Source organism: Sinocyclocheilus grahami, unplaced genomic scaffold (genome assembly GCF_001515645.1).
Source record: "Sinocyclocheilus grahami isolate Dianchi unplaced genomic scaffold, SAMN03320097.WGS_v1.1 scaffold1414.1, whole genome shotgun sequence".
In the NCBI taxonomy this organism is placed as follows: domain Eukaryota; kingdom Metazoa; phylum Chordata; class Actinopteri; order Cypriniformes; family Cyprinidae; genus Sinocyclocheilus; species Sinocyclocheilus grahami.
Window position 1 is genome coordinate 163,101 of NW_015506593.1, and position 24,128 is coordinate 187,228.

At 37.3% G+C, this 24,128-nt stretch overlaps 1 protein-coding gene across 1 annotated transcript in view; it reads left to right on the forward strand.

Moving 5' to 3' along the window:
• Nucleotides 1-19,285, forward strand: part of LOC107570097 (transmembrane protein FAM155A-like) — a 175,095-nt gene extending 155,810 nt beyond the window's left edge. The window contains exons 2-3 of the mRNA XM_016256297.1: nucleotides 13,440-13,611; nucleotides 17,744-19,285. Of these exons, the coding sequence (XP_016111783.1) occupies nucleotides 13,440-13,611; nucleotides 17,744-18,021 (450 nt within the window). The 3' untranslated portion in view covers nucleotides 18,022-19,285. The remainder of the gene's footprint in view (nucleotides 1-13,439; nucleotides 13,612-17,743) is intronic.
• The last annotated feature ends 4,843 nt before the right edge of the window (nucleotides 19,286-24,128 follow it).

The following is a 24,128-nucleotide window of genomic DNA, read 5'->3' on the forward strand; positions in this document are numbered from 1 at the left end:
TCACACACACAGATCACGTTGCGGCCGAGCTCAGACATTCAGGAACAAACTTTTTAGCGCTGCCCCGCAGTTTGATCAACTAAATAGCTTAATCGCTCAAGAGCTACATTATCTTTCTCAACAAGGAGCTGCTAACATCGTTTCTAAAGGAATTAAAGCCACATCTTTACTGTTAATAGAGAAACGCGGCAAAACGGTGGTAATTCATACATACACAGCCTCTCTCTCTCTCTCTCTCTGTCGTAAATGAACAGTTGAGAATAGAATATTGAAGTGAGAATAGAATATTGAAGTCTCACTTTTCTGAGAATAGAATATTGAAGTGGAGATCACTAAACTTCAAGCTAACCAGTGTTTTCAGAAAGCAAGCGCATTTATCCACAGTGGAGAGAGAGAGCGCGTGCACATGGTTGCCAGGTTGACAAAGATAAGTAACACACTTAGCAGATATTTCCGTATTGCGCAAGAGTATAGCTCTGTTTTGGGGATTACCTCTCTTTATATCAGGCAACCCAGTTGTGTTCCTCTGCGGCCAGATTAAACCTTGTTGTAGTGTATGCTCTATTCATTCTTTTTTAGAAGCCTTGCACGTTTCTACTCAATTTTAAACGTTGTAAAATTTTTAACTAATTAAGCGCGGTCCACTGCTGCACACGTGCCACAATATCGATACAGGGCCAGCTGTATCGATACTCGTATCGTCAAATCTCTGTGACAATACATAGTCGTATCGATATTTTGAACACAGCACTATAAATCATTATAATCCGTAATTATGTCCCCACTGGATGCAACAAATGCCTAATTTATAATGGGTTTTAATGTTTTTGTCTCGTCTCTCCGGCCGGACAGGGCATCACAGTATGGTGAGGGGCATAACATTTCCGTCACACGCTTGAGGTATTCGGCCAATCACAACGCACTGGATAGCTGGCCAATCAGATTTTCAGACCGATGAGCTTTGTAAAAAATCGAAGCGTTTCAGAAAGGCGGGGCATAAAGGAGAAACAATAATATAGAGTATGTGGAAAATAATGTGTTTTTTTTAACCTTAAACCACATAAACACATTTCATTACACCAAATACTCAAAATAATGTTATTTTTAGCAACATCATATGACCCCTTTAATGGTATATTATATAATTATGTATTTTGAATTATATTTTATTTTTATAATTTCACGTTAAGCTTTAATTTTGGTTTGATTTAGTAATTGTATTATGTGCTTTTGTTATGTGCATTTTTATTATTTGATTGTAAAATTTCTATTTAGATTTAATTTAATTTAACGTAAACTTAAATTAAGTTAGTTGTCATGGCATTATTTCTTATTTTTATTTAGGTTTTTTAGATTTTCAATTTAACCTTTAATTTTAGTTTTAGTACTTTTATTAAGTGCTTTTGCTTTTATTTTATTTTTGATAATATGTATCTTTAATTTACTTCAACTTCAACTTATTTATTTAGTTATCATATTTTATATTATTTGAATTAAGATATAATTTAAATTTTATTTTTGTATTTTTCTGTGCTTTTGTCATTTTTATTTGTTTGTAATATTTCTATTAAGCTCTCTAAACTAAACTCTAATCACTAAACTTTTCTTATTTGTTTTAAGTGCCAAGGCAACAATTCTTATTTATTTATTTATTTATTCATAACTTAGGTTTTAATTAATTTATATTTAATGTTTTTATATTTAAGCTTTTAATAGTTTACAATAACAACACTGTTTTACAAACTTATGCAGCTAGAGTGCTGCTGTTGTACTACAAATGACATTGCAACATTTGTGTTAAATTGTCACGTAATTTATATTAAATTATAAAAATGTGCACACAGAAGCATTTTCACAAGCTGTTTCAGACTTTTGTACCCTTCTGTAGTGCAAGATAAATATACTGTAGTGAAAGGAAGGGCAAAGCCTGCTTATGTAAGATGGAAATGTTCCTCTCTCAAGCTTCCTCACATGCTGTTCCGTCTGAGGCATCGTGGTCATTTATCATGTGAGCAGAAGCAGTGTTAGATGTAGCAGGTTCGGGCAGGTCCCTGTGCAGGCAGCTGAGGGTTTAGGTAAGTAGGGCAGAGACAGTATAGCAGCCGGCTGATTCCCAGAGCTCCTCTGCCAACACTCCCTCCGCTCTTCATACTAATGAGATCACACCATCCTCTGTCTGCTGCAGCCTCAGAGCGAAAAAGTGACGAAGACTGTATCAGAAACCCTTGATTCCGTCTGTGCTCCTGCCCTGTTTTCCCCCCATCACGCCTAGATTTAAAAGTGAGGTTTGCGCTTGCATTTTTAGTCACGGGACTGAACGAATCCTTCTCAGTTACTTTGATACACTGACTAATTTTTTCCTTCGCAAAACGAATGATTGCATAACATGAATTGGATCTACTTAATGAAGAATAAACCCTAGTGTTTTGAGAGAGACACCCCATTAGTATTATTATTATATCAATTATAATGCTATACTATGCTAAACTATTATATCAATTACAATGACGCATACGCTGTCATAATGACAAAAGTACTATCTTTATAGCTTGATAAATCTCAAGCTTAGCAGCTGACAAAACTGAGGCAAAAAATATATATTTTTGCTTCATTGTCAATCATTTAGAAAATGTTTTTGGTTATTCAGGCAAGATGCTGCAGGCAAAATCTTTTTTTATTTTTTTTTCATACACTTGTCAATTTTGAGATTCTGGGTTATGTCATAGTCTTTCTGGCTAGTGGAATTAAAACATACAAACTAGACATTTAAGTGTTTATTTTATTTCCGTTTATCTCTTTGTGTCTGTATATTTCAATTACAGTACAAATCTTTAAAGACCGTTTTCTCAAAATGGGATTTTTTTATTTCATGCACAAAGCCAGAAATCTTCCTTTCGTTAGTACTTTCACCAAACTTTCTAGTTTATTCATATCCGTATTTTGAAGGTTTTATAAGACCATTCACCTGATTTATATATATATATATATATATAGAGAGAGAGAGAGAGAGAGAGAGAGAGAGAGAGACCATTTAAGGATTATGGAGGCCACTGTGCTCTTAGGAACCTTAAGTGCAGCAGAATTTTTTTTGTAACCTTGGCCAGATCTGTGCCTTGCCACAATTCTGTCTCTGAGCTCTTCAGGCAGTTCCTTTGACCTCATGATTCTCATTTTCTCTGACATGCACTGTGAGCTGTAAGGTCTTGTATAGACAGGTGTGTGGCTTTCCTAATCAAGTTCAATCAGTATAATCAAACACAGCTGGATTCAAATGAAGGGGTAGAACCATCTCAAGGCTGATCAGAAGAAATGGACAGCCCCTGAGTTAAATATATGAGTGTCACAGCAAAGGGTCTGAATACTTAGGACCATGTGATATTTCAGTTTTTCTTTTTTAATAAATCTGCAAAAATGTCAACAATTCTGTGTTTTTCTGTCAATATGGGGTGCTGTGTGTACATTAATGAGGAAAAAAACTTAACTTGAATGATTTTAGCAAATGGCTGCAATATTGTTAAGAGTGAAAATTTTAAGGGGGTCTGAATACTTTCCGTACCCCATATATACACACACTTTTTTTTCCCTTTGGCCATATAAATTATTTTCTCATTTATGGAGTGATAAAAAAAAATATCCAAACTCTCTCTGTAAAAACCATTAGTATGTCAACAAAATTAAACATTTTTGAATGTAGCTTTATCCAGTGTTCATATTTCTGTTCTGGAAATGTATGCAAATTAGTGCGTATTTAATTAGATCATTAAATTAGCATATTCACATATATAACATTTCAGGAAACGTGTCTCGTCTTAATGCACTGATTAATCAGCAAGGGGAAGTACAGTATGGTGATATGTATTGGTTAATTTTTTTTACCCTATTCACCTGTGGTATTTTAAACATTATTTCTCAAGATCTGTAGACGTTTTATAAAAAAAAGGAAGCAAAGACTTTTTTTCTAGTCATGATCGATATGTTTGAATAAATAAGTTGACTAAATGATTCAATAACTATTTCATAACACACAAAAGGCTGTTCTCCATCTACTGTTATAATTATGTAACCTGCAGAAAGAGTCACCAAATGAATAAGTTAACAAATCTGAATCTTTTTGGCGCTCAGAATCAGAAGGTTTGAGTCATTGGGATGAATCAGAATCACCATTTTCAGCACATGTGATAAAAAAGGACCTGGAAAGTGGCCCAAAAAATTGGTTTTTGCAGCTCAAGGATGCAGTACATCATGAACATTTCGGCTGCTGTACTACATCAATTTATCAATATTAGATGTCATTTAGGCTTTGGTGATTTGCTTAAAACAACCTGGCTGAAGACCAGATTTCAAATGCCCTACTTCCGGGTGGTTCTGAGACTTTGTGACATTACAATGAATGGGATTGCTAACAGATACTCTAGCTCTCTCCAAGTTTTATCAGGGTGTCCACGGGGTCTTAAAAAGTATTAAAAGTTGATAAATCAATTTAGAGAAAATTAAGGCCCTTAAAAAGTCTTAAATGCCATTTTCCAAGGTATTACATTTTGTATTATCTTTTCATTATGTATATTTGTCTGAATAGTGGGGTTCTGTGTAGTTTATTTATGGAATCCCCGCAAGATTTGACGTCATCTGTTACGGCTCTCACTGACTGACTGCGCAGCTGCGTGATAGCGCGAGGCTTGTTAATCCTGCTCCCGCTCAATTTCTGACCATTACCGCATGCTCCCATCCGCTCCCGCGATTTTTATGTCCGCTCCCGCAAACATTCTAATATTGTATATAATTTCCCCCCATCAATATCTGGGTTATTTAAAAAATCCCTTTTTGAATGAGCCCTTACAGTCACAGTTCACTTTCACTTTTGCTTTCGCAATCGTGTGCACTGTGTAAAGGGAGCACATCCTACGATAAAAGATATTTGTCAAGGAGCTCGGGATCTGTTGAGCAGCAAATCCTCCAACATCTTGTCAGTTATCTCTCCTTACTTTTGACCCGTGATCAGTCAAATCTGACTTCTGCAGCTGGTGTTGGATGCAGGGTTGTTGTTGTCTTCCACGAAATTGGGCTGCTTTTAAACTGTTGCCATGGGTTGATTTTCCCCAGTGGGTTAAAGGTTTGAAATATTGCATAAATTACATTTGGTTGAAATGCTTCTACAGAAACATTTTGCATTCTACCTGTAATAAAACTGTGCTAAATGTTTTGGGCCACACTAGTAGGAAGCATTTGAGCTGTGTTTATGATAAATGTGCTCAACAGTGACTGTAAAATATGTATTTTAGGGATGAAAATGACATTTTTATATTTGGGACATGGTAATTGTGCTACTTTGGGCCAGGGTTTTTTGTTTTTGTTAACTGGCATGGGCTTGGGCTGCACAATCAAAATGATGTAATATAGTTGTGATCATTATTTTACCTTTCATGATTATTCAGACACGATCAGGTGCAGTACTGACACTCTGTCAAGTCTGCATCTGCATCAAAATCTACATCTTTTGAATATACTGTGTGAACTCATTGCCCCGTTAGCTCGGAGAGCTTTATTTTCCCTCCTCAATAAGTTTTGTCAGTTGTTTTGTTTATTGGTCTAATTCTTGTTTCTTGGGTTGCATTGGTTAGTCCCTCAATTAATTAATTAGAGAATTCTCTTGTGCCCCCCCCTCTGAATTATGTTGTATTGATAAGGAGTTATCACAAAGTCTGTTTAGTTGTGCTATCTTACAATCAATATATAGTACATGTAAGTTAATGTCGCCTATGTAACCGGTTAAAACTTGGAGTGGTGATGATGAGGTCTTAAAATGTATGGAAAGAGTCTTAAAAAAAGGTCTTAAAAGGTATTAAATTTAACTCCATGATTCCTGTATATACCCTGATTATACATCTTAAAGTGAATGAGGTACTGTTGAGTGAGGGAATCAGCAATGGTTCACCTAGTATGCTAGTTCCATCTGCTGGCTACTTCCTGCCACATCTGCAGTACATATGATTTTTCTTTTTTAAATGGATAGCTGGACAGAGGACTGAAGAAAATGATTACATATTATGCTGTCTGATAAATGAGTTCTGTGACATCAGATTAATTGACTACGTTTTTAAAATACAGAAAAATGTTAATTATATTAGCTATTTAGATAGCAGTGAATTGAGGCACGTATTCAGGTCACAACTGCACTAGTTTATAGATGCCGGCGGTATAGATTTAACCAGCTATTAGAAACATAAATGGCCCTTTTAATGCAATGTCCTTCAGCAGCGACTGTTCGTCCGCGATGGAGCTCACCCTGTCGCTCAGGTTGTGTTTAGCAGCGATAATGCATTTATACTCATCTGAGAGGACTCACCCCTCATCACATCTCTAATGGAGCGGTGGACAGCAGAGATTCAGGGAGTCATGGCGAACTCACGCTGCAATAAAAAATATTCATCAGCCGTGAGAGGTTTTGGCAATGTTCTACACAACAATGGTTAGGATATGAAAGGTGTTGTAAAATGTTACACAGGAAAAAGTTGTTTTTTTATGAGATTTATTAGGTGCATTTGTTCGGTCTCCCCATAGAAAAGGGGGAAAATCTTTTTAATATAGCAGTGAGCATAAAAAAAAAAGCAAATTTAGATTTTGACTTAAATTTCATCTTGTTTCTCTCATCTTGTTACTCATATATTTCTAAAATACTAACAAACAAAGTATTTTGATGGGAACCTCAACATCAAATTTGAAAGAACCCATCCAATATGGGGCAAAATGAGAGAAATGTCTGATTCTAAATATATTCCTTTCAGTAATGTATATGGATAAAAGTAGTTCCATGTAATGGACTTTTGTACCAAATACTGTATGTTTCAGTGCTATGTATATTTATACTAATTAGGGTATTGCATTAACTTAGCAACATGATAACACTAAACTCTATTGAAATCAAATATATGGGCATTCATGTTATTGAAAAATGTAAATGTAAAATGTAAATTTATTTATTTGTATTGTAATTAATACTTTTATTCAGCAAGAATGCATTACATTGCAAAGTATCAGGAAAGACATTTATAATGTTGCAAAGGATTTATATAGCAAATCAGCATATTACAATGATTTCTGAAGGATTGTGTGACACTGTATCATAAAGACCTCTGAAAATTTAGCTTTGCATCACAGGAATATATTACATTTGAAAATCTATTAAAATAGAAAATGCTTATTTTGAATTGTAATAATATTTCACAATTCGTACTTGTTTTTTTGTTTTTTTTGGCCATGTGTCTGAACCTTTGCCATCTCTGTGTTGTGGTTGGTTGTTTTGGATGTATTGATCAGATAAGACCAATACCAGCATGTAAGGAAATATTAGTGTTGATTGGACAAATTAAGAGTCCAGATGAAGGATGTGACATTCACATGTTGAAGGCTCCATGTGTGTGTAAAATGCCCAGGAATTAGCTTCTCTCTCTCTCTGTCAGTCTGAGCAGGCCTCCCAAACTGTAGCACTGCAAATGAGCTCTGGATTAATGTCATCATGTGCCACCTCCAAATGCCACCAGCACGTCGCCACGCTCAGTCTCCAGGGCCCTGCTCATGTGTGCCACGTGCATGCGGTAATGTGTGTGTGTGCCCATCTTAAGTGAGCGTGACTGGGTGAGGTGTATGTGTTAAGCTATCATCATACTGCACTGCTCCACTTTTTCTAAAACTGTCTGTCACTGTCACAACACTTCACCCATCATTCAGCACTAAGGTTGTCAGGATTGTCACCAATTTTGATACCACAGCAAAAACTAATGTACAACTCTCCTTCATTCATCAAATGAATTGTAATGTTAATATGAATATTAATAAATTAAATTAAAACAATGACATTCCTCAAATAAGTAAACAGCTTTTTTCCCCCAATATTATATATTATATAGTATTATAACAATGCACTAGCGTTCATGTTCTCTGTGCTGTTCTCTGTGGGAAAGTCGTGTCCTAATGGTTAGAGAGTCGGACTCATAACCCAAAGGTTGTGGGTTCGAGTCTCGTACCGGCAGAGATTGTAGGTGGGGGGAGTGAATGTACAGCGCTCTCTTCCACCTTCAGTACCACGACTGAGGTGCCCTTGAGCAAGTCACCGAACCCCCAACTGCTCCCCGGGCGCCGCAGCATAAATGGCAGAGCACTAATTCCTAGTATGGGTCACCATACTTGGCCACTTGTCACGTCACACTAATACAGATTTAAGCAGACATTGTGCAGGATGTGAATTGAGTAGACGTTTGTACTCAATACTGCAGAAAGACTAGTGTCATTTTGGGAAACTTCTGGCAAACATTTGCATTTCATGCGAGTTCGCAATTAACTTAAAAAGCATTGGTAAAAATTACAGCATTTTATGGTGAAATGGTGATTATAAAACTGACCAAATGACCAGAAGTGGTGATTATAAAATTAACCAATAGGATAATTCAATAACAAAAAGTATAGGGTACGACTAAGGTCTAAAGGAGCTTAGTTTGGTTAAAAGGCACATTTTACTTTATTTTCCTTTAAACCACTAGATGGTGCAAAAAAAATCACCCTAAGCACTTTTCTTAAAGGGGTCATGAACAGCCTTTTTTTATTATTTTGTGCTGTTCTCTGAGGTCCACTTATAATGTTATCAAGATTTTTACATCAACAAACATAATTTTGAATTAATATTTTCTGTCCTGTTTTAATCCCCCTCATCATAATGCTCTGTTTGAATAGGCGTGGCGGATTGTAGACTTGGAAGTGAACTCCCACTGCTATGATTGGCTAGAGTTGTGTATGTTTGACAGCCTACATCATTCACAGATGGATGGTGCTGCGATTTACGTTAAAAATGCGTAAATACTCAATACATAAATTAAGTGAACAAAGGACCAAGTTCTTACTGACACGGTCTGGAACTTCATTAAAAATAAAGTTCATCCACTCTTTCCTAATGTTAGGATCAGAAGGAAGGCAATTCAAAGACTGTTTTTCCACAGTTTGGCACTGCACAGCATCTTGTTGTCTTCGGAGCATCTTTATCGCTTGATTTCTGCGTAAAGGGATAGTTCACCCAAAAATGAAAATTTTGTTGTGAATGCGCTCAGGACAGTTGGACATTGCAGTGGACCAGAGGTAAAAAATGATATAAATACTGTTCAGTTTCTTGCACAGACTGATCGTTTTGTGTCTTAAGATCTTAATGTATTGTCACGAGCCGCAGGGTTTAATTTGGTTTTGTCTGTGTATGGTTTTTTTTTTTACTCTCAAAGCCTTGGTGTCCATTGACTGCCATTGTATGACTGACAAACTGCAATGGTTTGAGTTAAAAATCTTTGTTTGTTCTACTGAAGAAACAAAGTCACCTGCATCTTGGATGCCCTGGGGGTAAGCAGATTAACATAACATTTTCATTTTTGGGTGAACTATCCCTTTAAAACTCCGCTAGCCTTTCTTGTTATTTCTCGTTAATTACATGCACGAATCAGTGGGCGGGGCTAAACAGGCAGTGGTGTCTGATCGTTTTGTGTCTTAAGATCTTAATGTATTGTCACGAGCCGCAGGGTTTAATTTGGTTTTGTCTGTGTATGGTTTTTTTTTTTACTCTCAAAGCCTTGGTGCCCATTGACTGCCATTGTATGACTGACAAACTGCAATGGTTTGAGTTAAAAATCTTTGTTTGTTCTACTGAAGAAACAAAGTCACCTGCATCTTGGATGCCCTGGGGGTAAGCAGATTAACATAACATTTTCATTTTTGGGTGAACTATCCCTTTAAAACTCCGCTAGCCTTTCTTGTTATTTCTCGTTAATTACATGCACGAATCAGTGGGCGGGGCTAAACAGGCAGTGGTGTAGAAGCAGGCATTGATCTTCTGCGGAGGTGGTGCTTAGCCACACTATTGCATCATAAAGTGGCACATTCCACAACTTGTCGTTTTGATAGATTGGCTTCAATATACAATGTTCTTAGACTAACGAGAAAATTGAGTTCTGAAACTTACAGGATGTTTTTATAGTACAATGACAAAAGATCAAGATAATTTTGATTCATTTTAGGATCCCTTTAACAAGCTCATTCGACTGCACAGTGAAATTTAGGGTGTATTCACACCAGGAAAGTCTGCTAATTCACTTGCTTTGGTCCGGACTAAATACAGTGTTGATTTTTTTTTGTTTGGTCTGGCTCGCTTTCACACTGTCCATTTTGCAAGTAAACCAGAAATTGTAAACAAAACCACGTGTGCTAATGTCATCCATTCATTGGTTCATCCATTCAACCGAACCAGAGTTTGTTTGGTCTGCACCCGAGTGCGATTGCTGTATTCACACCTGCCCAAAAGATCCGCACCAAGGGGGGAAACGAACTTGAGTTCAACTCAACCAAACCAAACAAGACAGGTATATGAATACACCCTTAGCTGATATGGCTTTCTGGATTTGGCTGGTCCTTACAGCAATGCAAAGTAGATTCTGCACTAATTTGATTTAATATTTTATGTTTTCTTTTTTTTTTTTGTAGATTTATGTAGCAAATGAGAATTGCTAAGCATATTGACTATATTTTGAGACAACGGTCTTGGTAATGTTCTTTGGTTTTGTTCAAGGTAATTAAAGTAACAGTTTTTTAGTAACGGAAAACTAGGTAAAAGTTGGTATTTGGGGTAAAAAGCTTTATGCTAATAATCAAACTGTCAGACTTGTGTTCCTGTTTTGTTGTGTTTCTGTCCCCATGTGCTCCCCGTGACCCAGTTTCTCCCTTGTTTTATTGTGTTCATTTGATTCAGGTGTGTCTTGTCAATTACCCTCGTTTCGTCCTGTTTTTTAAGTGTTATTTGCCCTATGTTCCCTTGTCCAGTGTTAAACGTCAGTACTTTGTGCTGCGTTTGTGTTCCTGCCTGCCCGGGAGCGAAGGACGCGGAGACGCACGAGATTCACGAATTCGTGAATCTCCTGCGTCTCTGCGTCCTTCACTCCTGCACTGCAGACACCCGTGACACAAACATGCTGTATGGTTCTGCGAAAGTAATATTGATGCAGCATGGACATCTTTGATGTGTAATACAGTTGTCCACTGCTTTATTTCCTCTGTAAACCTTAGCCAGGGTAGGGCCATATTTAATTTTTGACAGGAATGACAACAAGACTGTGAGGGATATAAGTTCAGTATGTTTAATGGATTGTACTGTTGTTTAAGAACATATCGATTGCTCAGCTAGTGAAATGTCTTTTCGGACATTCTAAAGACTGCAAATCTATCCCTCACAGCCTTGTTTTCATTTGCATTAAAATTCTACATTGCGTCTAACCAGACTGAGGTTTACTAAAGGTCAAATCTAATGCTGACTCGAGATCACCACAATGTCCTCAGATAACTCCTACAAAAGCTTATTTCACCTCAGAAAAGCTGTTGCCTTGCATGTCAATCAGGCCTGCCTGAAATGGCCCGGGGAGGAAAAAGGAGGCTGCAGTCGTACCCCTCTCTGTGATCTGTCATCCTCCACAAACGTCTGCTTTACCTCTGTCTCAGGAGGGATTCATTATATGAACAGGCATTAGCAAACACCCGCTGAGAGGATTGCGCTCTGCAAATCTAATAAGCACTTGCAGGCGAACCAATGCAGTAGAGGATCAAGGCTGAGGAAGGAAATGTGCTTTTTAAAGAATATACGCAAGTGACGCCACATAAATATTTCATTGGGGATGGCAGTGTGACATGATGTACAGCTGTGTGCAGGCAAGGCGCTGTGCTTAAGGCAAAGACAGTGATTCATCGCACTCATAATTGCCTGAGCTGTTGTTGTAAATGGAGTCGAGGACCTGCCTGCGCTCTTCTCTCTGCTGACAGCGACGTATTGCAGCTACAGGTCCGTTGCGTGTTCGGAGAACAGTTTTAATATGCGATATGGGAAAAGGTGTTTACGTTTGTTTGAACTTGTTTCACTGTGTTTTTGTCATTCTCTCTCTGAATAAAATTAATACAGAATTGTTCCATTAGGCTCCTGATGGGAGAGAGGATATGTCATATGCTGGCTCAGCTGTAAATAATGGCTGCTGGAAATCTTGCCAGAGATTCTTCTCAGTCTTTTATAGAAGCCCCATTAATGCATTACGGTCCATTCATTCAGTCTTTTAACAGTGGGTAGGATATTATGTTGTACATTAAGGAAACTGTCAAAGCAAATGGTTTTGGTTTGATGTCTTTCTTCCTCTTATTTGACTGTGCAAATTTATGTTAGTTAGTGAGAAAAAAGTGGAGGTTTTGGTGTTAAACGAAACAAAACCGCTTGTTTGCATGGTTATTTATCCAATTGAATGCCTGCTGTGCTGCTACAAATGTATAATGGGCCACAAACGGAGCCCTGTTGCACACCGTCTACAAAAGAGCTCTACATCATCCCAGAGGAATATTTTATTGTTTACTTCTCATTAATGTTTAATGTAAAGCTGAAATTTCTGTGCTAATGTCACTGAACAAACTTGTAAAAATAATGTTTTCAAACATCCAAGTCTTCCATTGGTCAAGAAGCAAATAGTCCTGCCCCAAACTCACAATATTGGTTAAGCCAGTTTTGCTTGCGTCAGGCATTTCCCAAAAGCATTGTTAGGCAACTATGGAACGCAGGTTTCATTGTTAGTAACATAGTTCAACAATTCTGGTCTTCCCTTTTAAAAAGTTTCAATTAACATTCACAAACAGAATCGCAAATTATGTGTAATTACTAACCATAAACTATGCTTCTAACCACACGTGAACTTAAATAGATCATGTTCTTGAGCAAAACAAGCAAGCTAACATGCAATAAAACCTGTAAGGTTTACACAACCAATGTATTTTGTAACATATACTGTATATTAATTTCATTATATGTATTTTAGCTTGTTATAAGAATAAAAACGACATTTTTGAAGAGTACTTATATTGTACCTGGGGAACCCGGAGTGTGACCTCAGAGGGAACCTTTGATTTAATTAAACATCTGGAAATTAAACAAACACTAACTAACCCTAAGAACAATATTCTGACATTAATTCGATCTTGAACTGATAAATTAGCAATCATTACTCCGCAACCTATGTCACTTCATTTACAACAGTTCTACTGTTAAACTATAGTGGTTTGAACAATGGAAGTGTGACAAATCTATCTGTCCGTCTGTCCGTCCATCCGTACATACATACATACATACATAGAATCAAGTGAGGCAGTTGTTGACATATATAGAACTTTAAAAAGCATTGTGGATAGCATGGTGTTTGTAAGTAAAAATATATCGACCTATTATTACTGATAGACAGTGGTATTGGGCACTTGGTGTTGGTGTGTACAAAAATTATACATTATAATTATAATGATGATGTAATCAGCGGTAATGATGATGTAATCAGTTGCAACGGACACCCAGACTGAAGCACTAACAGCTCTCCTTCTATACTTTTCTCTCTAAACAGACTGTCTACAAACACTGGCTCTGTGCCCAGTTCTTCCACACCACACAGATGCACTGCAGCAACAGGATCCCCTGCAGGAAGTACTGCCTGGAAGTCCAGCAGAGGTGTCCCTTCATATTGCCTGACAATGATGAGCTCATCTATGGAGGAAGCCCCAGTTTTATATGCACAGGTGGGCACTTTGACCTTTTCTCATACAAACATATCACTAGTGGTTTCCTCTTCTTGAGAGGACTGAATCATTAGCTGTGACCGAAACCAATGGCAACTGCTCCACTGCCTAGTCAGTTAATAAATTAAACAGATCAGCAAGACATTTTCATTATCATTGAGGTAGACAGTGTTTTGGTATGAGGTCACCTTTTAAGAAAACTGTTTTCAGACCGGCTTGCACGGCACCAAAATGTCACATCTGATGGAATAAATCAAATTTAAATGAAATTTAAAGACAAATAATGACTACAATGCTTATTTCTCAGTAAAAACTGAATCATAAATGTAAGAAAAAAAGAGACAACATTAAATGTTTATCTATTTACTAACCACCCAAACACATACAGAATTGTGGGATGTCATAGACAGTGAAGGATGCAACCAAATGAAGGCATCACAGTAGACAGGATGTTATGCAAACATTGGATTTGGACCATTTATTTCCTGAGTAGGCAGCATTTTCCATCGGTAGTGCTGATTTTTTTTAAACACTTGGTCTCTGTTGCCTCCTTATGGCTGAAATAGGAAGTACAATTCCTTCTACTTTCTGCTTTCACACTTTCATTGGATGAATGAACATGATCATATCACATTTGCACAACATTTGAGTTGATTCATTGGATTAATAAATACTTTATCTTTAAATTATCCTCCATTTGACTTGAATAATTATGCCGATCATGAGTATGAATACAAAGGGCATGAAATAGGCTTTCTCTGATCTGCATTTTAGGAATAGGGCTTGTGTACTCAAATGCCCTGAACAGTGTTTGTCAGGATATGTTCCTATCCTAATCTCAGAGGGTGCATGCTGAATGGTGCATGTGAATGAGTGCTTTGGCCTCCCAATGGCCTGCAGGCTTGTGCTATAATGAAACAGACTGATGATAAATGGGGAATTGAGAGCAGAAGTGCACAGACCGGCTGAGTGGTCACACTGTAATTACCTGCCCTTTAATTGCTTTAAGTATCCCCACTTAACACAGACTGGTCTCGCAGTGCTAAACTTTACACCACCGTATGCCTCCATCATCATCACAACATGACCATAAACACCTGTCATCAGTGATTTATGTGTGGCAAGGTCAAGTGGAAAAGTAAATGATATATTGGGCCATATTAAAGGAACAGTTCACGCCAAAATTAAAAATGTATCTATCTATCTATCTATCTATCTATCTATCTATCTATCTATCTATCTATCTATCTATCTATCTATCTGTCTGTCTGTCTGTCTGACCATCTTTATCTTTTAACAAAAATATTGAACTGCTTGTGAAAGAGATAGTTCACCCCTTGTCATTATTTACTCACCCTCAAGTCGTTTCAAACCTGGATGAGTTTCTTTCTTCTTTTGAACACAAAAAAATATGTTGAAGAATGTTGGTAATCAAACAGTTGTGGTTCCCATTTAAATCAATGGAAACTGAAACTGTTTGGTTACCAACATTCTTCAGAATCTTTCTTTCTTACACAGAAGGATAAAAGTCAAATGGGTTTGGAACGACATGGGTGCGCAAATGATGGCTGAATTTTAAATTTGAGTTGTACTATCCCTTTAATATCGATAAACAAAGTTAACACCAACATGCAGAAGTATGAGTGAGTAATCAAAAAACATAAGCAATAATATCATAGAGGGGACCCCTGCATGATTGTATCAAGATCAACAAGTCTCTTAAAATATCAGATAATTTGACCTTTCTATGACAAACCAAGTTATGTTCAGGCTGTAAAATGTCATGTGGTGCAACCAACATGATATTATATTAAAGAGAAGCCCTGCAGACCCTCACGACTGTGTGTCAAGGTCAGTAAGTCTCATAAAATATCAGATAATGTGACCTTTTTATGACAAGATAAGGTTAGCTCAGAATGTAAAATGCCTTGAAAATTAGATTTAAAAACTTTTTTTTCCAAAATCACACACTAATATGTGAACACCCACAGTTAGTAATTCATGATTTGTGAAAATTTGTAAAAATAAAAATGTAAGACGCTTATATTTCTTGTTCTAAAATAATCCAAATGTGTATATTTAAAAATTAGCGATTTGTAAAGAATAAAATACTTGACAAATAATAAAAAAAACGTATTTCCTAAATGAATCATTAATATTTGTATACTCACAATTAAGAATTCATGATTTGTGAAAAGAAAATATGTACATTGAAAAATATATTTACATTTTTTTTAATTAAAATAATCATTAAGATGTGTAGGCTACACTCACAATTGAGAATTCATGATTCGTAACGAAAAAAATACCTTGAAAAAGATTTAAATTTTTTCCTAAAAATAATCATTAAGATCTGTACATTCTGCTACCCGACCCAAGCCCGACTGGTCCCGAAATACTTTCGGGTTTCGGGTCGGGTTCGGGTTAATGTTTAATGAATAATCATTAATATTTGTATACTCACAATTAAGAATTCATGATTTGTGAAAAGAAAATATGTACATTGAAAAATATATTTACATTTTTTTTCAATTAAAATAATCATTAAGATGTGTAGGCTACACTCACAATTGAGAATTCATGATTCGTAACGAAAAAAATACCTTGAAAAAGATTTTAATTTTTTCCTAAAAATAATCATTAAGATCTGTACATTCTGCTACCCGACCAGAGCCCGACTGGTCCCGAAATACTTTCGGGTTTCGGGTCGGGTTCGGGTTAATGTTTAATGAATAGCTTCGGGTTCGGGTCGGTCTCGGGTTTATAGCTAAACTAAAACTATATGCAGTCTACGCTGCTTTCATAGAAGCATGCACACACATTATTGCACATGACAACACAGCACGGAAACTTTTATTGGTAAAATAGCTTCGACAGGCTACTGACTGGCAACATTATATTTCTCTGCAATGAGGGGGTAAAATCGCTGTTTTTGAAGGAACTAAGCCTCATTGCTTGTAGAGAGAGATGCGCAGACGCAGGTTCATGGTTCACACATTCAACTTTCATCTCTCTCTCTCTCTCTCTCTCTCTCTCTCTCTCTCTCTCTCTCTCTCTCTCTCTCTCTCTCTCTCTCTCGTGCGCTAATTCAAATAAATGATATAATTAGCCTAATTAATTAATGCGATCTTACCGCACTGCATCTCTGTGTCTGATTTAAAGCAGGCCAAATGCTAACAAGCCTTAACTGACAAAAATGACCATAATTTGCACAATGGAACAATTATCGTCTTGTCGTAGGCTATACAACCATTCAAAAACTCGGCAGAATTTATGTGACCACTGCACCTGATGTTCATAAACTTTACAGGAACTAAGCCTCATTGCTTGTAGAGAGAGATGCGCAGACGCAGGTTCATGGTTCACACATTCAACTTTCATCTCTCTCTCTCTCTCTCTCTCTCTCGTGCGCTAATTCAAATAAATGATATAATTAGCCTAATTAATTAATGCGATCTTACCGCACTGCATCTCTGTGTCTGATTTAAAGCAGGCCAAATGCTAACAAGCCTTAACTGACAAAAATGACCATAATTTGCACAATGGAACAATTATCGTCTTGTCGTAGGCTATACAACCATTCAAAAACTCGGCAGAATTTATGTGACCACTGCACCTGATGTTCATAAACTTTACAGTAAGTGTTAAGTGTTTTTTCTTTTACCTTGTGAACTGGCCGAGCCTTAATGATTCTGTTGCTTTACATGTATTTGCTTACTGACCGTTGCATGCAATCGTGAGATACAGCATTTTTTAAAAATTGGCTATTCCTTGTGGGGAAAAAAACAAAGATTTCTGGTTCGGGCTCTAAATTTAGCTGTGCCGCTCGGGTCGGGTCGGGTCAGACGATCTCGGGTACGGGCCGGGTTCGGGCTTCACTTTAAAGCCCGTGCAGACCTCTAGTGTACACTCACAATTACAACAACACAACGATGATACATGATAAAAAAAAAAGGAAAAATCGATTTAAAACCTTGATGGTCACACTACTTCACATTATTTGTCAATCAAATAAATAAATCAATAATCCAAACCATACAAAAGCAACATGAACAAAAAGTACATTCTACAAGAATTTACTTAATGGTGAACATATGTCATCGCCCTTAACTTGTGTCTTTTGCCGGCCCAGGGCTCCAAGAGGACAAACCCTCAGACGCAGAGACCGAGTGCTGCGATGTCCGATGGGACAGCAGGGCGGACAACAGCTCCAAAGGCACTCTCAAAAGAACTCACCCGTCATGCCAGCACGGGACATCCCTGACCTCGTCAGCGGCCTCTAGACTGTGCAACAGCAGACTCAAACTCTGCCTGCTGGTCCTCGTCCTCCTTCATACTGTTGCCACTCTCACAGCATCCCACAATCCCACCGGCTTCAACCTCACCTCCAGCTCCTCCAACGAGGAATGACGGAATAGCCACTCGGTTACAGTGCCGATTCCAGCGACGTGACGGACCGTGGGTAACTTGCTGGGACCTCTGGTACAGAGACTGTGGACATGCAATCAAAACAAACCAAGCAAACTGACAAAGCTAAACAAACACTGGACGAATCCAATCAAGCAACAAGAACAAGGGACAACACCGTAGCCTTTGTTGAAAGAGGCTTCTAGGGGGCGGAGTTCTCTCGCACCATGTTTTTTACACTGTGTCTAGGGTTTGGACTTCTGTTGCACTAGATGACTACAGGATCTAATTCACGTTTCTTTTCGTTTCATTTGGGTCTTTGTGCAGGAAGGATTGGAAGAGACGGATGAGTTAAATGTACAGTATCCAAGTGAATATTCAAGACTGAGCGCGTGTCTATGTGAGCGAATGGACGGGTGCGTGTGCATGTGTGCCTGTGCTTGCATCCGTGTGTCCACTTAGATGTTCTTCTCGTTTCTCTTTGTAATCACAAACTCTCTGAATGCTGCTCTATTCATTACGAGGGTTTCTATTGCAGTTTATCCATTGACAAATCTGCCTAGACAAATACCAAGACACCCAACAAAACTCAGATTCTCCCATTAAGATCATGTAACCTTATTAAGGTAGCCTGATATTTCTGTTGTTGGTATGATGTAATTTCCTGTGAGGTCAGGTCAGTAGCTTTGGGGGTCTGGGTACATTAATGTTGCTTATTTGCTTAAGCGCTCGACTGAAAGGTCTAGGTATCCAGACTTCTGTTTGTTCTCTCAATCTGCAAAATGACGTCCACAAATCTGTTTTTAGCACCATTCGTGTTTTATATATTATAGTAAGATATTATATTCTCTACACTATATTCTGTAATTGCATGTTAGAACCAGAGTTTCTCTAAAGTTTTAAAGAAATAAACCCAAACGATCTGAAAACAAGAGGAGCTCTTATTCCGAGTACCATCCAAATTGCTATTTGGCAGCATGAACCCAGCCAATCAGATTTTACGAGACAAATTACCCCAATCGCACAGAGAGGATCCATCGTTCTTTATTACAGTAAAGGGCTTACCCATCATCCACACGCATTCAAACACTCCTGCATGTAGAGATTCACGTGGCATGAATAACTCAGTGAAAACGATGTTCATTTGTTGCAAACCTTGAGATAGGCATCCAACAGGAAGTTGAGGAGCTTGATCTCGAGAAGAACGTAAGCCCGTCTCAGGTGGCTGGGCTGAGGAATCTGGTTCTTTGTGTGGAGGAGAGGCTAAGTTAAGGGCTGATATATTATTATATTATATGATTATGTTTTTTTTGTTTTTTTTCTACAGGTATGCTCTAATGAGGATGTGTCACTGTGACACAAACACAAAACGAAGCCTTGAGTTGAACTAAGTTCTCTAGACAGCCTCAGTGTGAACCTGTTGAAATAGCAGGCCTCACACCTGTGTTTCCATCTCATAGGATGACTAATAGTCGTTAATGTTAGATACACATGCAGATGTCATATATCAGTCACAGCTAGCTTTAAGGCTAAGTATGCTGACTAAAAAAGAAAAACAAAGTGTTTTGTAGCCATATTTCAATTGTGTAAAGCAGGCTAACATAATGCATGCCATAGGAATAAAATAGCGCACACTCATTTCATGTCATTTTATTCTCTCCCTGTACATATCTGTAGATTGTCTGCATTAAGGTGCCGTCACATTTACTTTGTACGGTGAAATTCTGTGTAGTCAGTTAGCCCAATCTGGAATTTCGCATGAAGGGAAACTTTTTCCCATACAAAATTTGCATCGGTTTCAGGTCTGATGAAATTTGAGTGTAAATCTGTAGTGAATTTTGCATCGTGTTCAGATTTCTTAAACTTTGAACATCCAAATGAATCAACAGGGTCTGGCTGCAGACTTGCACTTGCACTCTCAGACTTGCACTCTCAGACACTTGCGCTTCCGCAATTGACGTCACTTGCAGTCTTTATTTTTTATTTTGTTCTATTTATTGATTATTTTTTTTGTTTGAATCTCTCAACATTTTACAACAGTAGCCAGGTGATGAAGACAAGAAAAAAGAAACTAAATTACAATGTCACTTGCGATCGCCACTTGCACTCTCCGCTACCTGCGACGTCACTTGCAATCGACACAAATCGGTATGGGAGGAAAATACTATACACATATTCATTATATTAATAAACGGTATATTGAATTTATATTTTAATAGCATCGTAATACATTAAGCCATATTAAGTGTTTATGTTTTTCTACGGGAGGAAAACGCTTAACGAGAGACTTTGTGCATTGCGTTCATTATCTGCTGTTCTGTGGCCACGGATTTGCGGGTCTTGTCTTTTTCTTGCAGGTCCATGTACGTTATTGTACTAAATTAGTTTTAATCATTAAATCACCACCACAGCGTCTTGTCTCCATTGGCAACACTCACGAGTTGTGTCGATTGCAAGTGACGTCGCAGGTTGCGGAGAGTGCAAGTGACTTCATAATTTTGTTTCTTTTTTCTTGTCTTCACCACCTGGCTACTGTTGTAAAATGTTGAGAGATTCAAACTAAAAATAATCAATAAATAGAACAAAATAAAAAATAAAGACTGAAAGTGACGTCAATTGCGGAAGCGCAAGTGTCTGAGAGTGCAAGTCTGAGAATGCAAGTCTGAGAGTGCAAGTGCAAGTCTGCAGCCAGACCCTTCTCAAACAAATTGCAAATTTCGCATCAGATTCAGAATTATTCAACTTTGAACATGCAAATTCATCGCATTTGCCAATATTAAGCTGCTTAGTTTGTAAATTCGCTTAAGTTTTGCCAATGTGACCGCGCCTTTTGACTACATTTAAAAAAGCTGATTTTCTCATATGTATTACCTTCACATGCAATACTATTAAACACTGAATACTGACTCTAAAATGTTGAGAGATTCAAACTAAAAATAATCAATAAATAGAACAAAATAAAAAATAAAGACTGAAAGTGACGTCAATTGCGGAAGCGCAAGTGTCTGAGAGTGCAAGTCTGAGAATGCAAGTCTGAGAGTGCAAGTGCAAGTCTGCAGCCAGACCCTTCTCAAACAAATTGCAAATTTCGCATCAGATTCAGAATTATTCAACTTTGAACATGCAAATTCATCGCATTTGCCAATATTAAGCTGCTTAGTTTGTAAATTCGCTTAAGTTTTGCCAATGTGACCGCGCCTTTTGACTACATTTAAAAAAGCTGATTTTCTCATATGTATTACCTTCACATGCAATACTATTAAACACTGAATACTGACTCTGAGGCCAATTTAATAACTTGGATTTTAAGAGAACAAATCAATCCATTTGCCCTTTTGCTGTTTAAACTACCATTAGCGGTGACCTTTTGGGGTGTCAGAAGCACAAAGTGCTTTTTTGTTTTCTGAAATAGACTGCTAATGCAGTTCAGTTCAGCTGATAAAAAATGCATTTAACCTGAACGGTCAAATGCTGGGAGAGAAGCTCCTTTTATTCCACTGTTTTTAAATTTCAGAATTTTCAACTAAATGTACTCAAACGCCTAATTCTTGGCTGTTCAGGGTTTGTGAATTTGAGCAAGCTGAGTTTTATCAAACATATCTGATTATGATGACTTTTAATATCCTTACCCATACAGCTCTGACTTGTTGCCTTTAGGCCCATCTTGTCATTTCTCCTATCTAGAAAAATATATATTTGTCATTTGTTTTTTGTTTTTGTTTTTATTAATACATTAATCTATTTCATATTAAACCAATATGTTTCCAGAAACACCATAACTAGTGCTATATGTACACCGTGCTATGCCACGCTTATGATGATAGCCTGACCAGGAAATTTTGAGGACTTTTTATATGAACACCTGAGGACTTCGCTAATGAATAATTAGAGGAAAGCACTGAGAGATACAGTATACCCTCTCGAGAGCATATTAGTTGGTTTATAACCCTGGACATTCAGCTCGGACCACCTGCTCTGGAACAGCAGAAGGATCAGAAATGATTCCCTCGGTTCATCTCCAAACAAAACTAATTCTGCTTCTCCAGCTGGGCCTGACGGTGAAGGAAGAGATGAGTTAGAGAGAGGTGGACTAATGACAGTGGCGTAGCACTAGTATTCATTTGCTTTGAAGTTCTGGATGTTTGTTACAGCAAGACAAGCGTATACACATACATGCTTGTTCACTGGGCAATCCTTTGTATATATACTTGGAGATGCTCTACAAGTCAGGAAGGATTCGAGTTCCGTCAGTTGCAACACTCATGTCAATATAATCATTCGGTTTGCCTCATAAATATTTGGTCTAATGCAACATGTTGAATCGGTCACCAAACGTACTTCAGACAACACCATTCACAGCAAAGTGTTGACTACTAAAACATATTCCTAAAACGAGAGCGGCGTCGTGGTTGCTCAGATTTGTCACGTTTATATCATGTTTCTCTGTGTTTGTTGGGATTCAATCACCATACAGTTTGTCTCAGCGACCAACGAGATTGAATGTAACAGATGCCTGCTAATATCGCTAAAGATGTATTTTATGCTTGCACATGTTTTATGGTCATTTCCAAGTACTGATCCAGTTGTGTAAGTAGTATTCCACTTAGCAAGCAGAAATACTTTCTTTTCTGAATCCTGTGGACCTATGCAGCCCTCGACCTCAGTTGTTTTTCTGTTGTAAATACGTTACGAGAATGCTAAACAATGTGTGTCTCTGTTTGATTTGGAGGTTTCCTTGTGTTCTGAGTTGGTGTCCTTTTTTAAATCCTCTTTTGTAAGTGTCAGAGATCATTGGGCGATTTGTGCTGAGATGGATACTGAGAGTGCAGTGGTTTCATCACATGAACTGTCCTCTTGGTCACAACCTCGGCACCTGCAGGCTGTGATGCTGTGTGTGATGGTATGTGCAAAGCAATGACTTTAAGAAAAAAGATAAAGGTTTAAAGGCATATAGAGATAACATTATGACTATGACTACTGAAAAAAAATCATATTATATACTACCGGTATATTGTAATATTATAGATGATTTAGTTCAGTAACCTATTTAATTTTTTACAAGCAACTTTGATGAAATAATTTATAAAACAATCTCACAAGTTATGATCTTTTCGAAGGTATTATTATACTGCTAAAATGATTAAAGTTGTGTTCTGATGAAATAACAAATATCGTCTGTTCATTTGTGTCTGGATGCTGCTTCATTTGGAGTGTGTTGTCAATCAAATAAATAGTCTTTTAAGGTCAAAAGAGGTTACAAACCACTGTTTGTGTGAAATTTAGGTTTTGGGTGCCATACGTGGCTGTGTGTAAAATAATAACTATTTAAAACAACTGTATTTTGACATAATATAATGGTAGATTTTACACATAACACAGCACTGCAGAACTTGAGTTCAAAATATCAACAACTTTCCACTACACACATTTTTTTTTCTTCCACAAAATAAGAATGAAGTTTATTTATATATATATATATATATATGTTTTATTTTTAATAACAAAAAGAAGAATTCAAAATGTACAATTTAGTTGAAAAAAGTAAAAAAAGTGGAAATCAAGATAAGGCATAAAACAATGTCTCCAGAATCATTAATACATGTAAAAATTGGCTGAGAATTTAACAAATAGTTGTAACCTGACTCAGAGGAAGATAGGAATCATGTGTTCATGGTAGTTTTCTTGTGATTAAGGGATAATACAAGACTTCTTCAGTGAGGTATGCATGTTTATCTGTCTGAAGTGACCTATTAGTTATACAAGTTTACAGATTAAACCTGATCAACCGGACTGACACACCTGAGGGTTAACAGAAGTAACAAAGAGCAGTCATGATGAAAGGACAAAAGTAAAGCCAACAGTTACAAGCTGACACAGAAGTGGACCTCACAGGTTATACCTGTTTGAACGTAGATTTGCCCTAAAATTATTATAGCAAATATCCAAGACTGGGCAGTTTTGAAAAGACTTGACACAAGACAAGAAGATTTTCTTCAATGCAGTACCAGTGCTAACAATTACATTAGTCAATGTCTCAGTCTCTCTTTAAATGAACTGAGCATTCATGCGAAGCTTACGTTAAACTTTCCCGCTATATCAGATGACGTGTA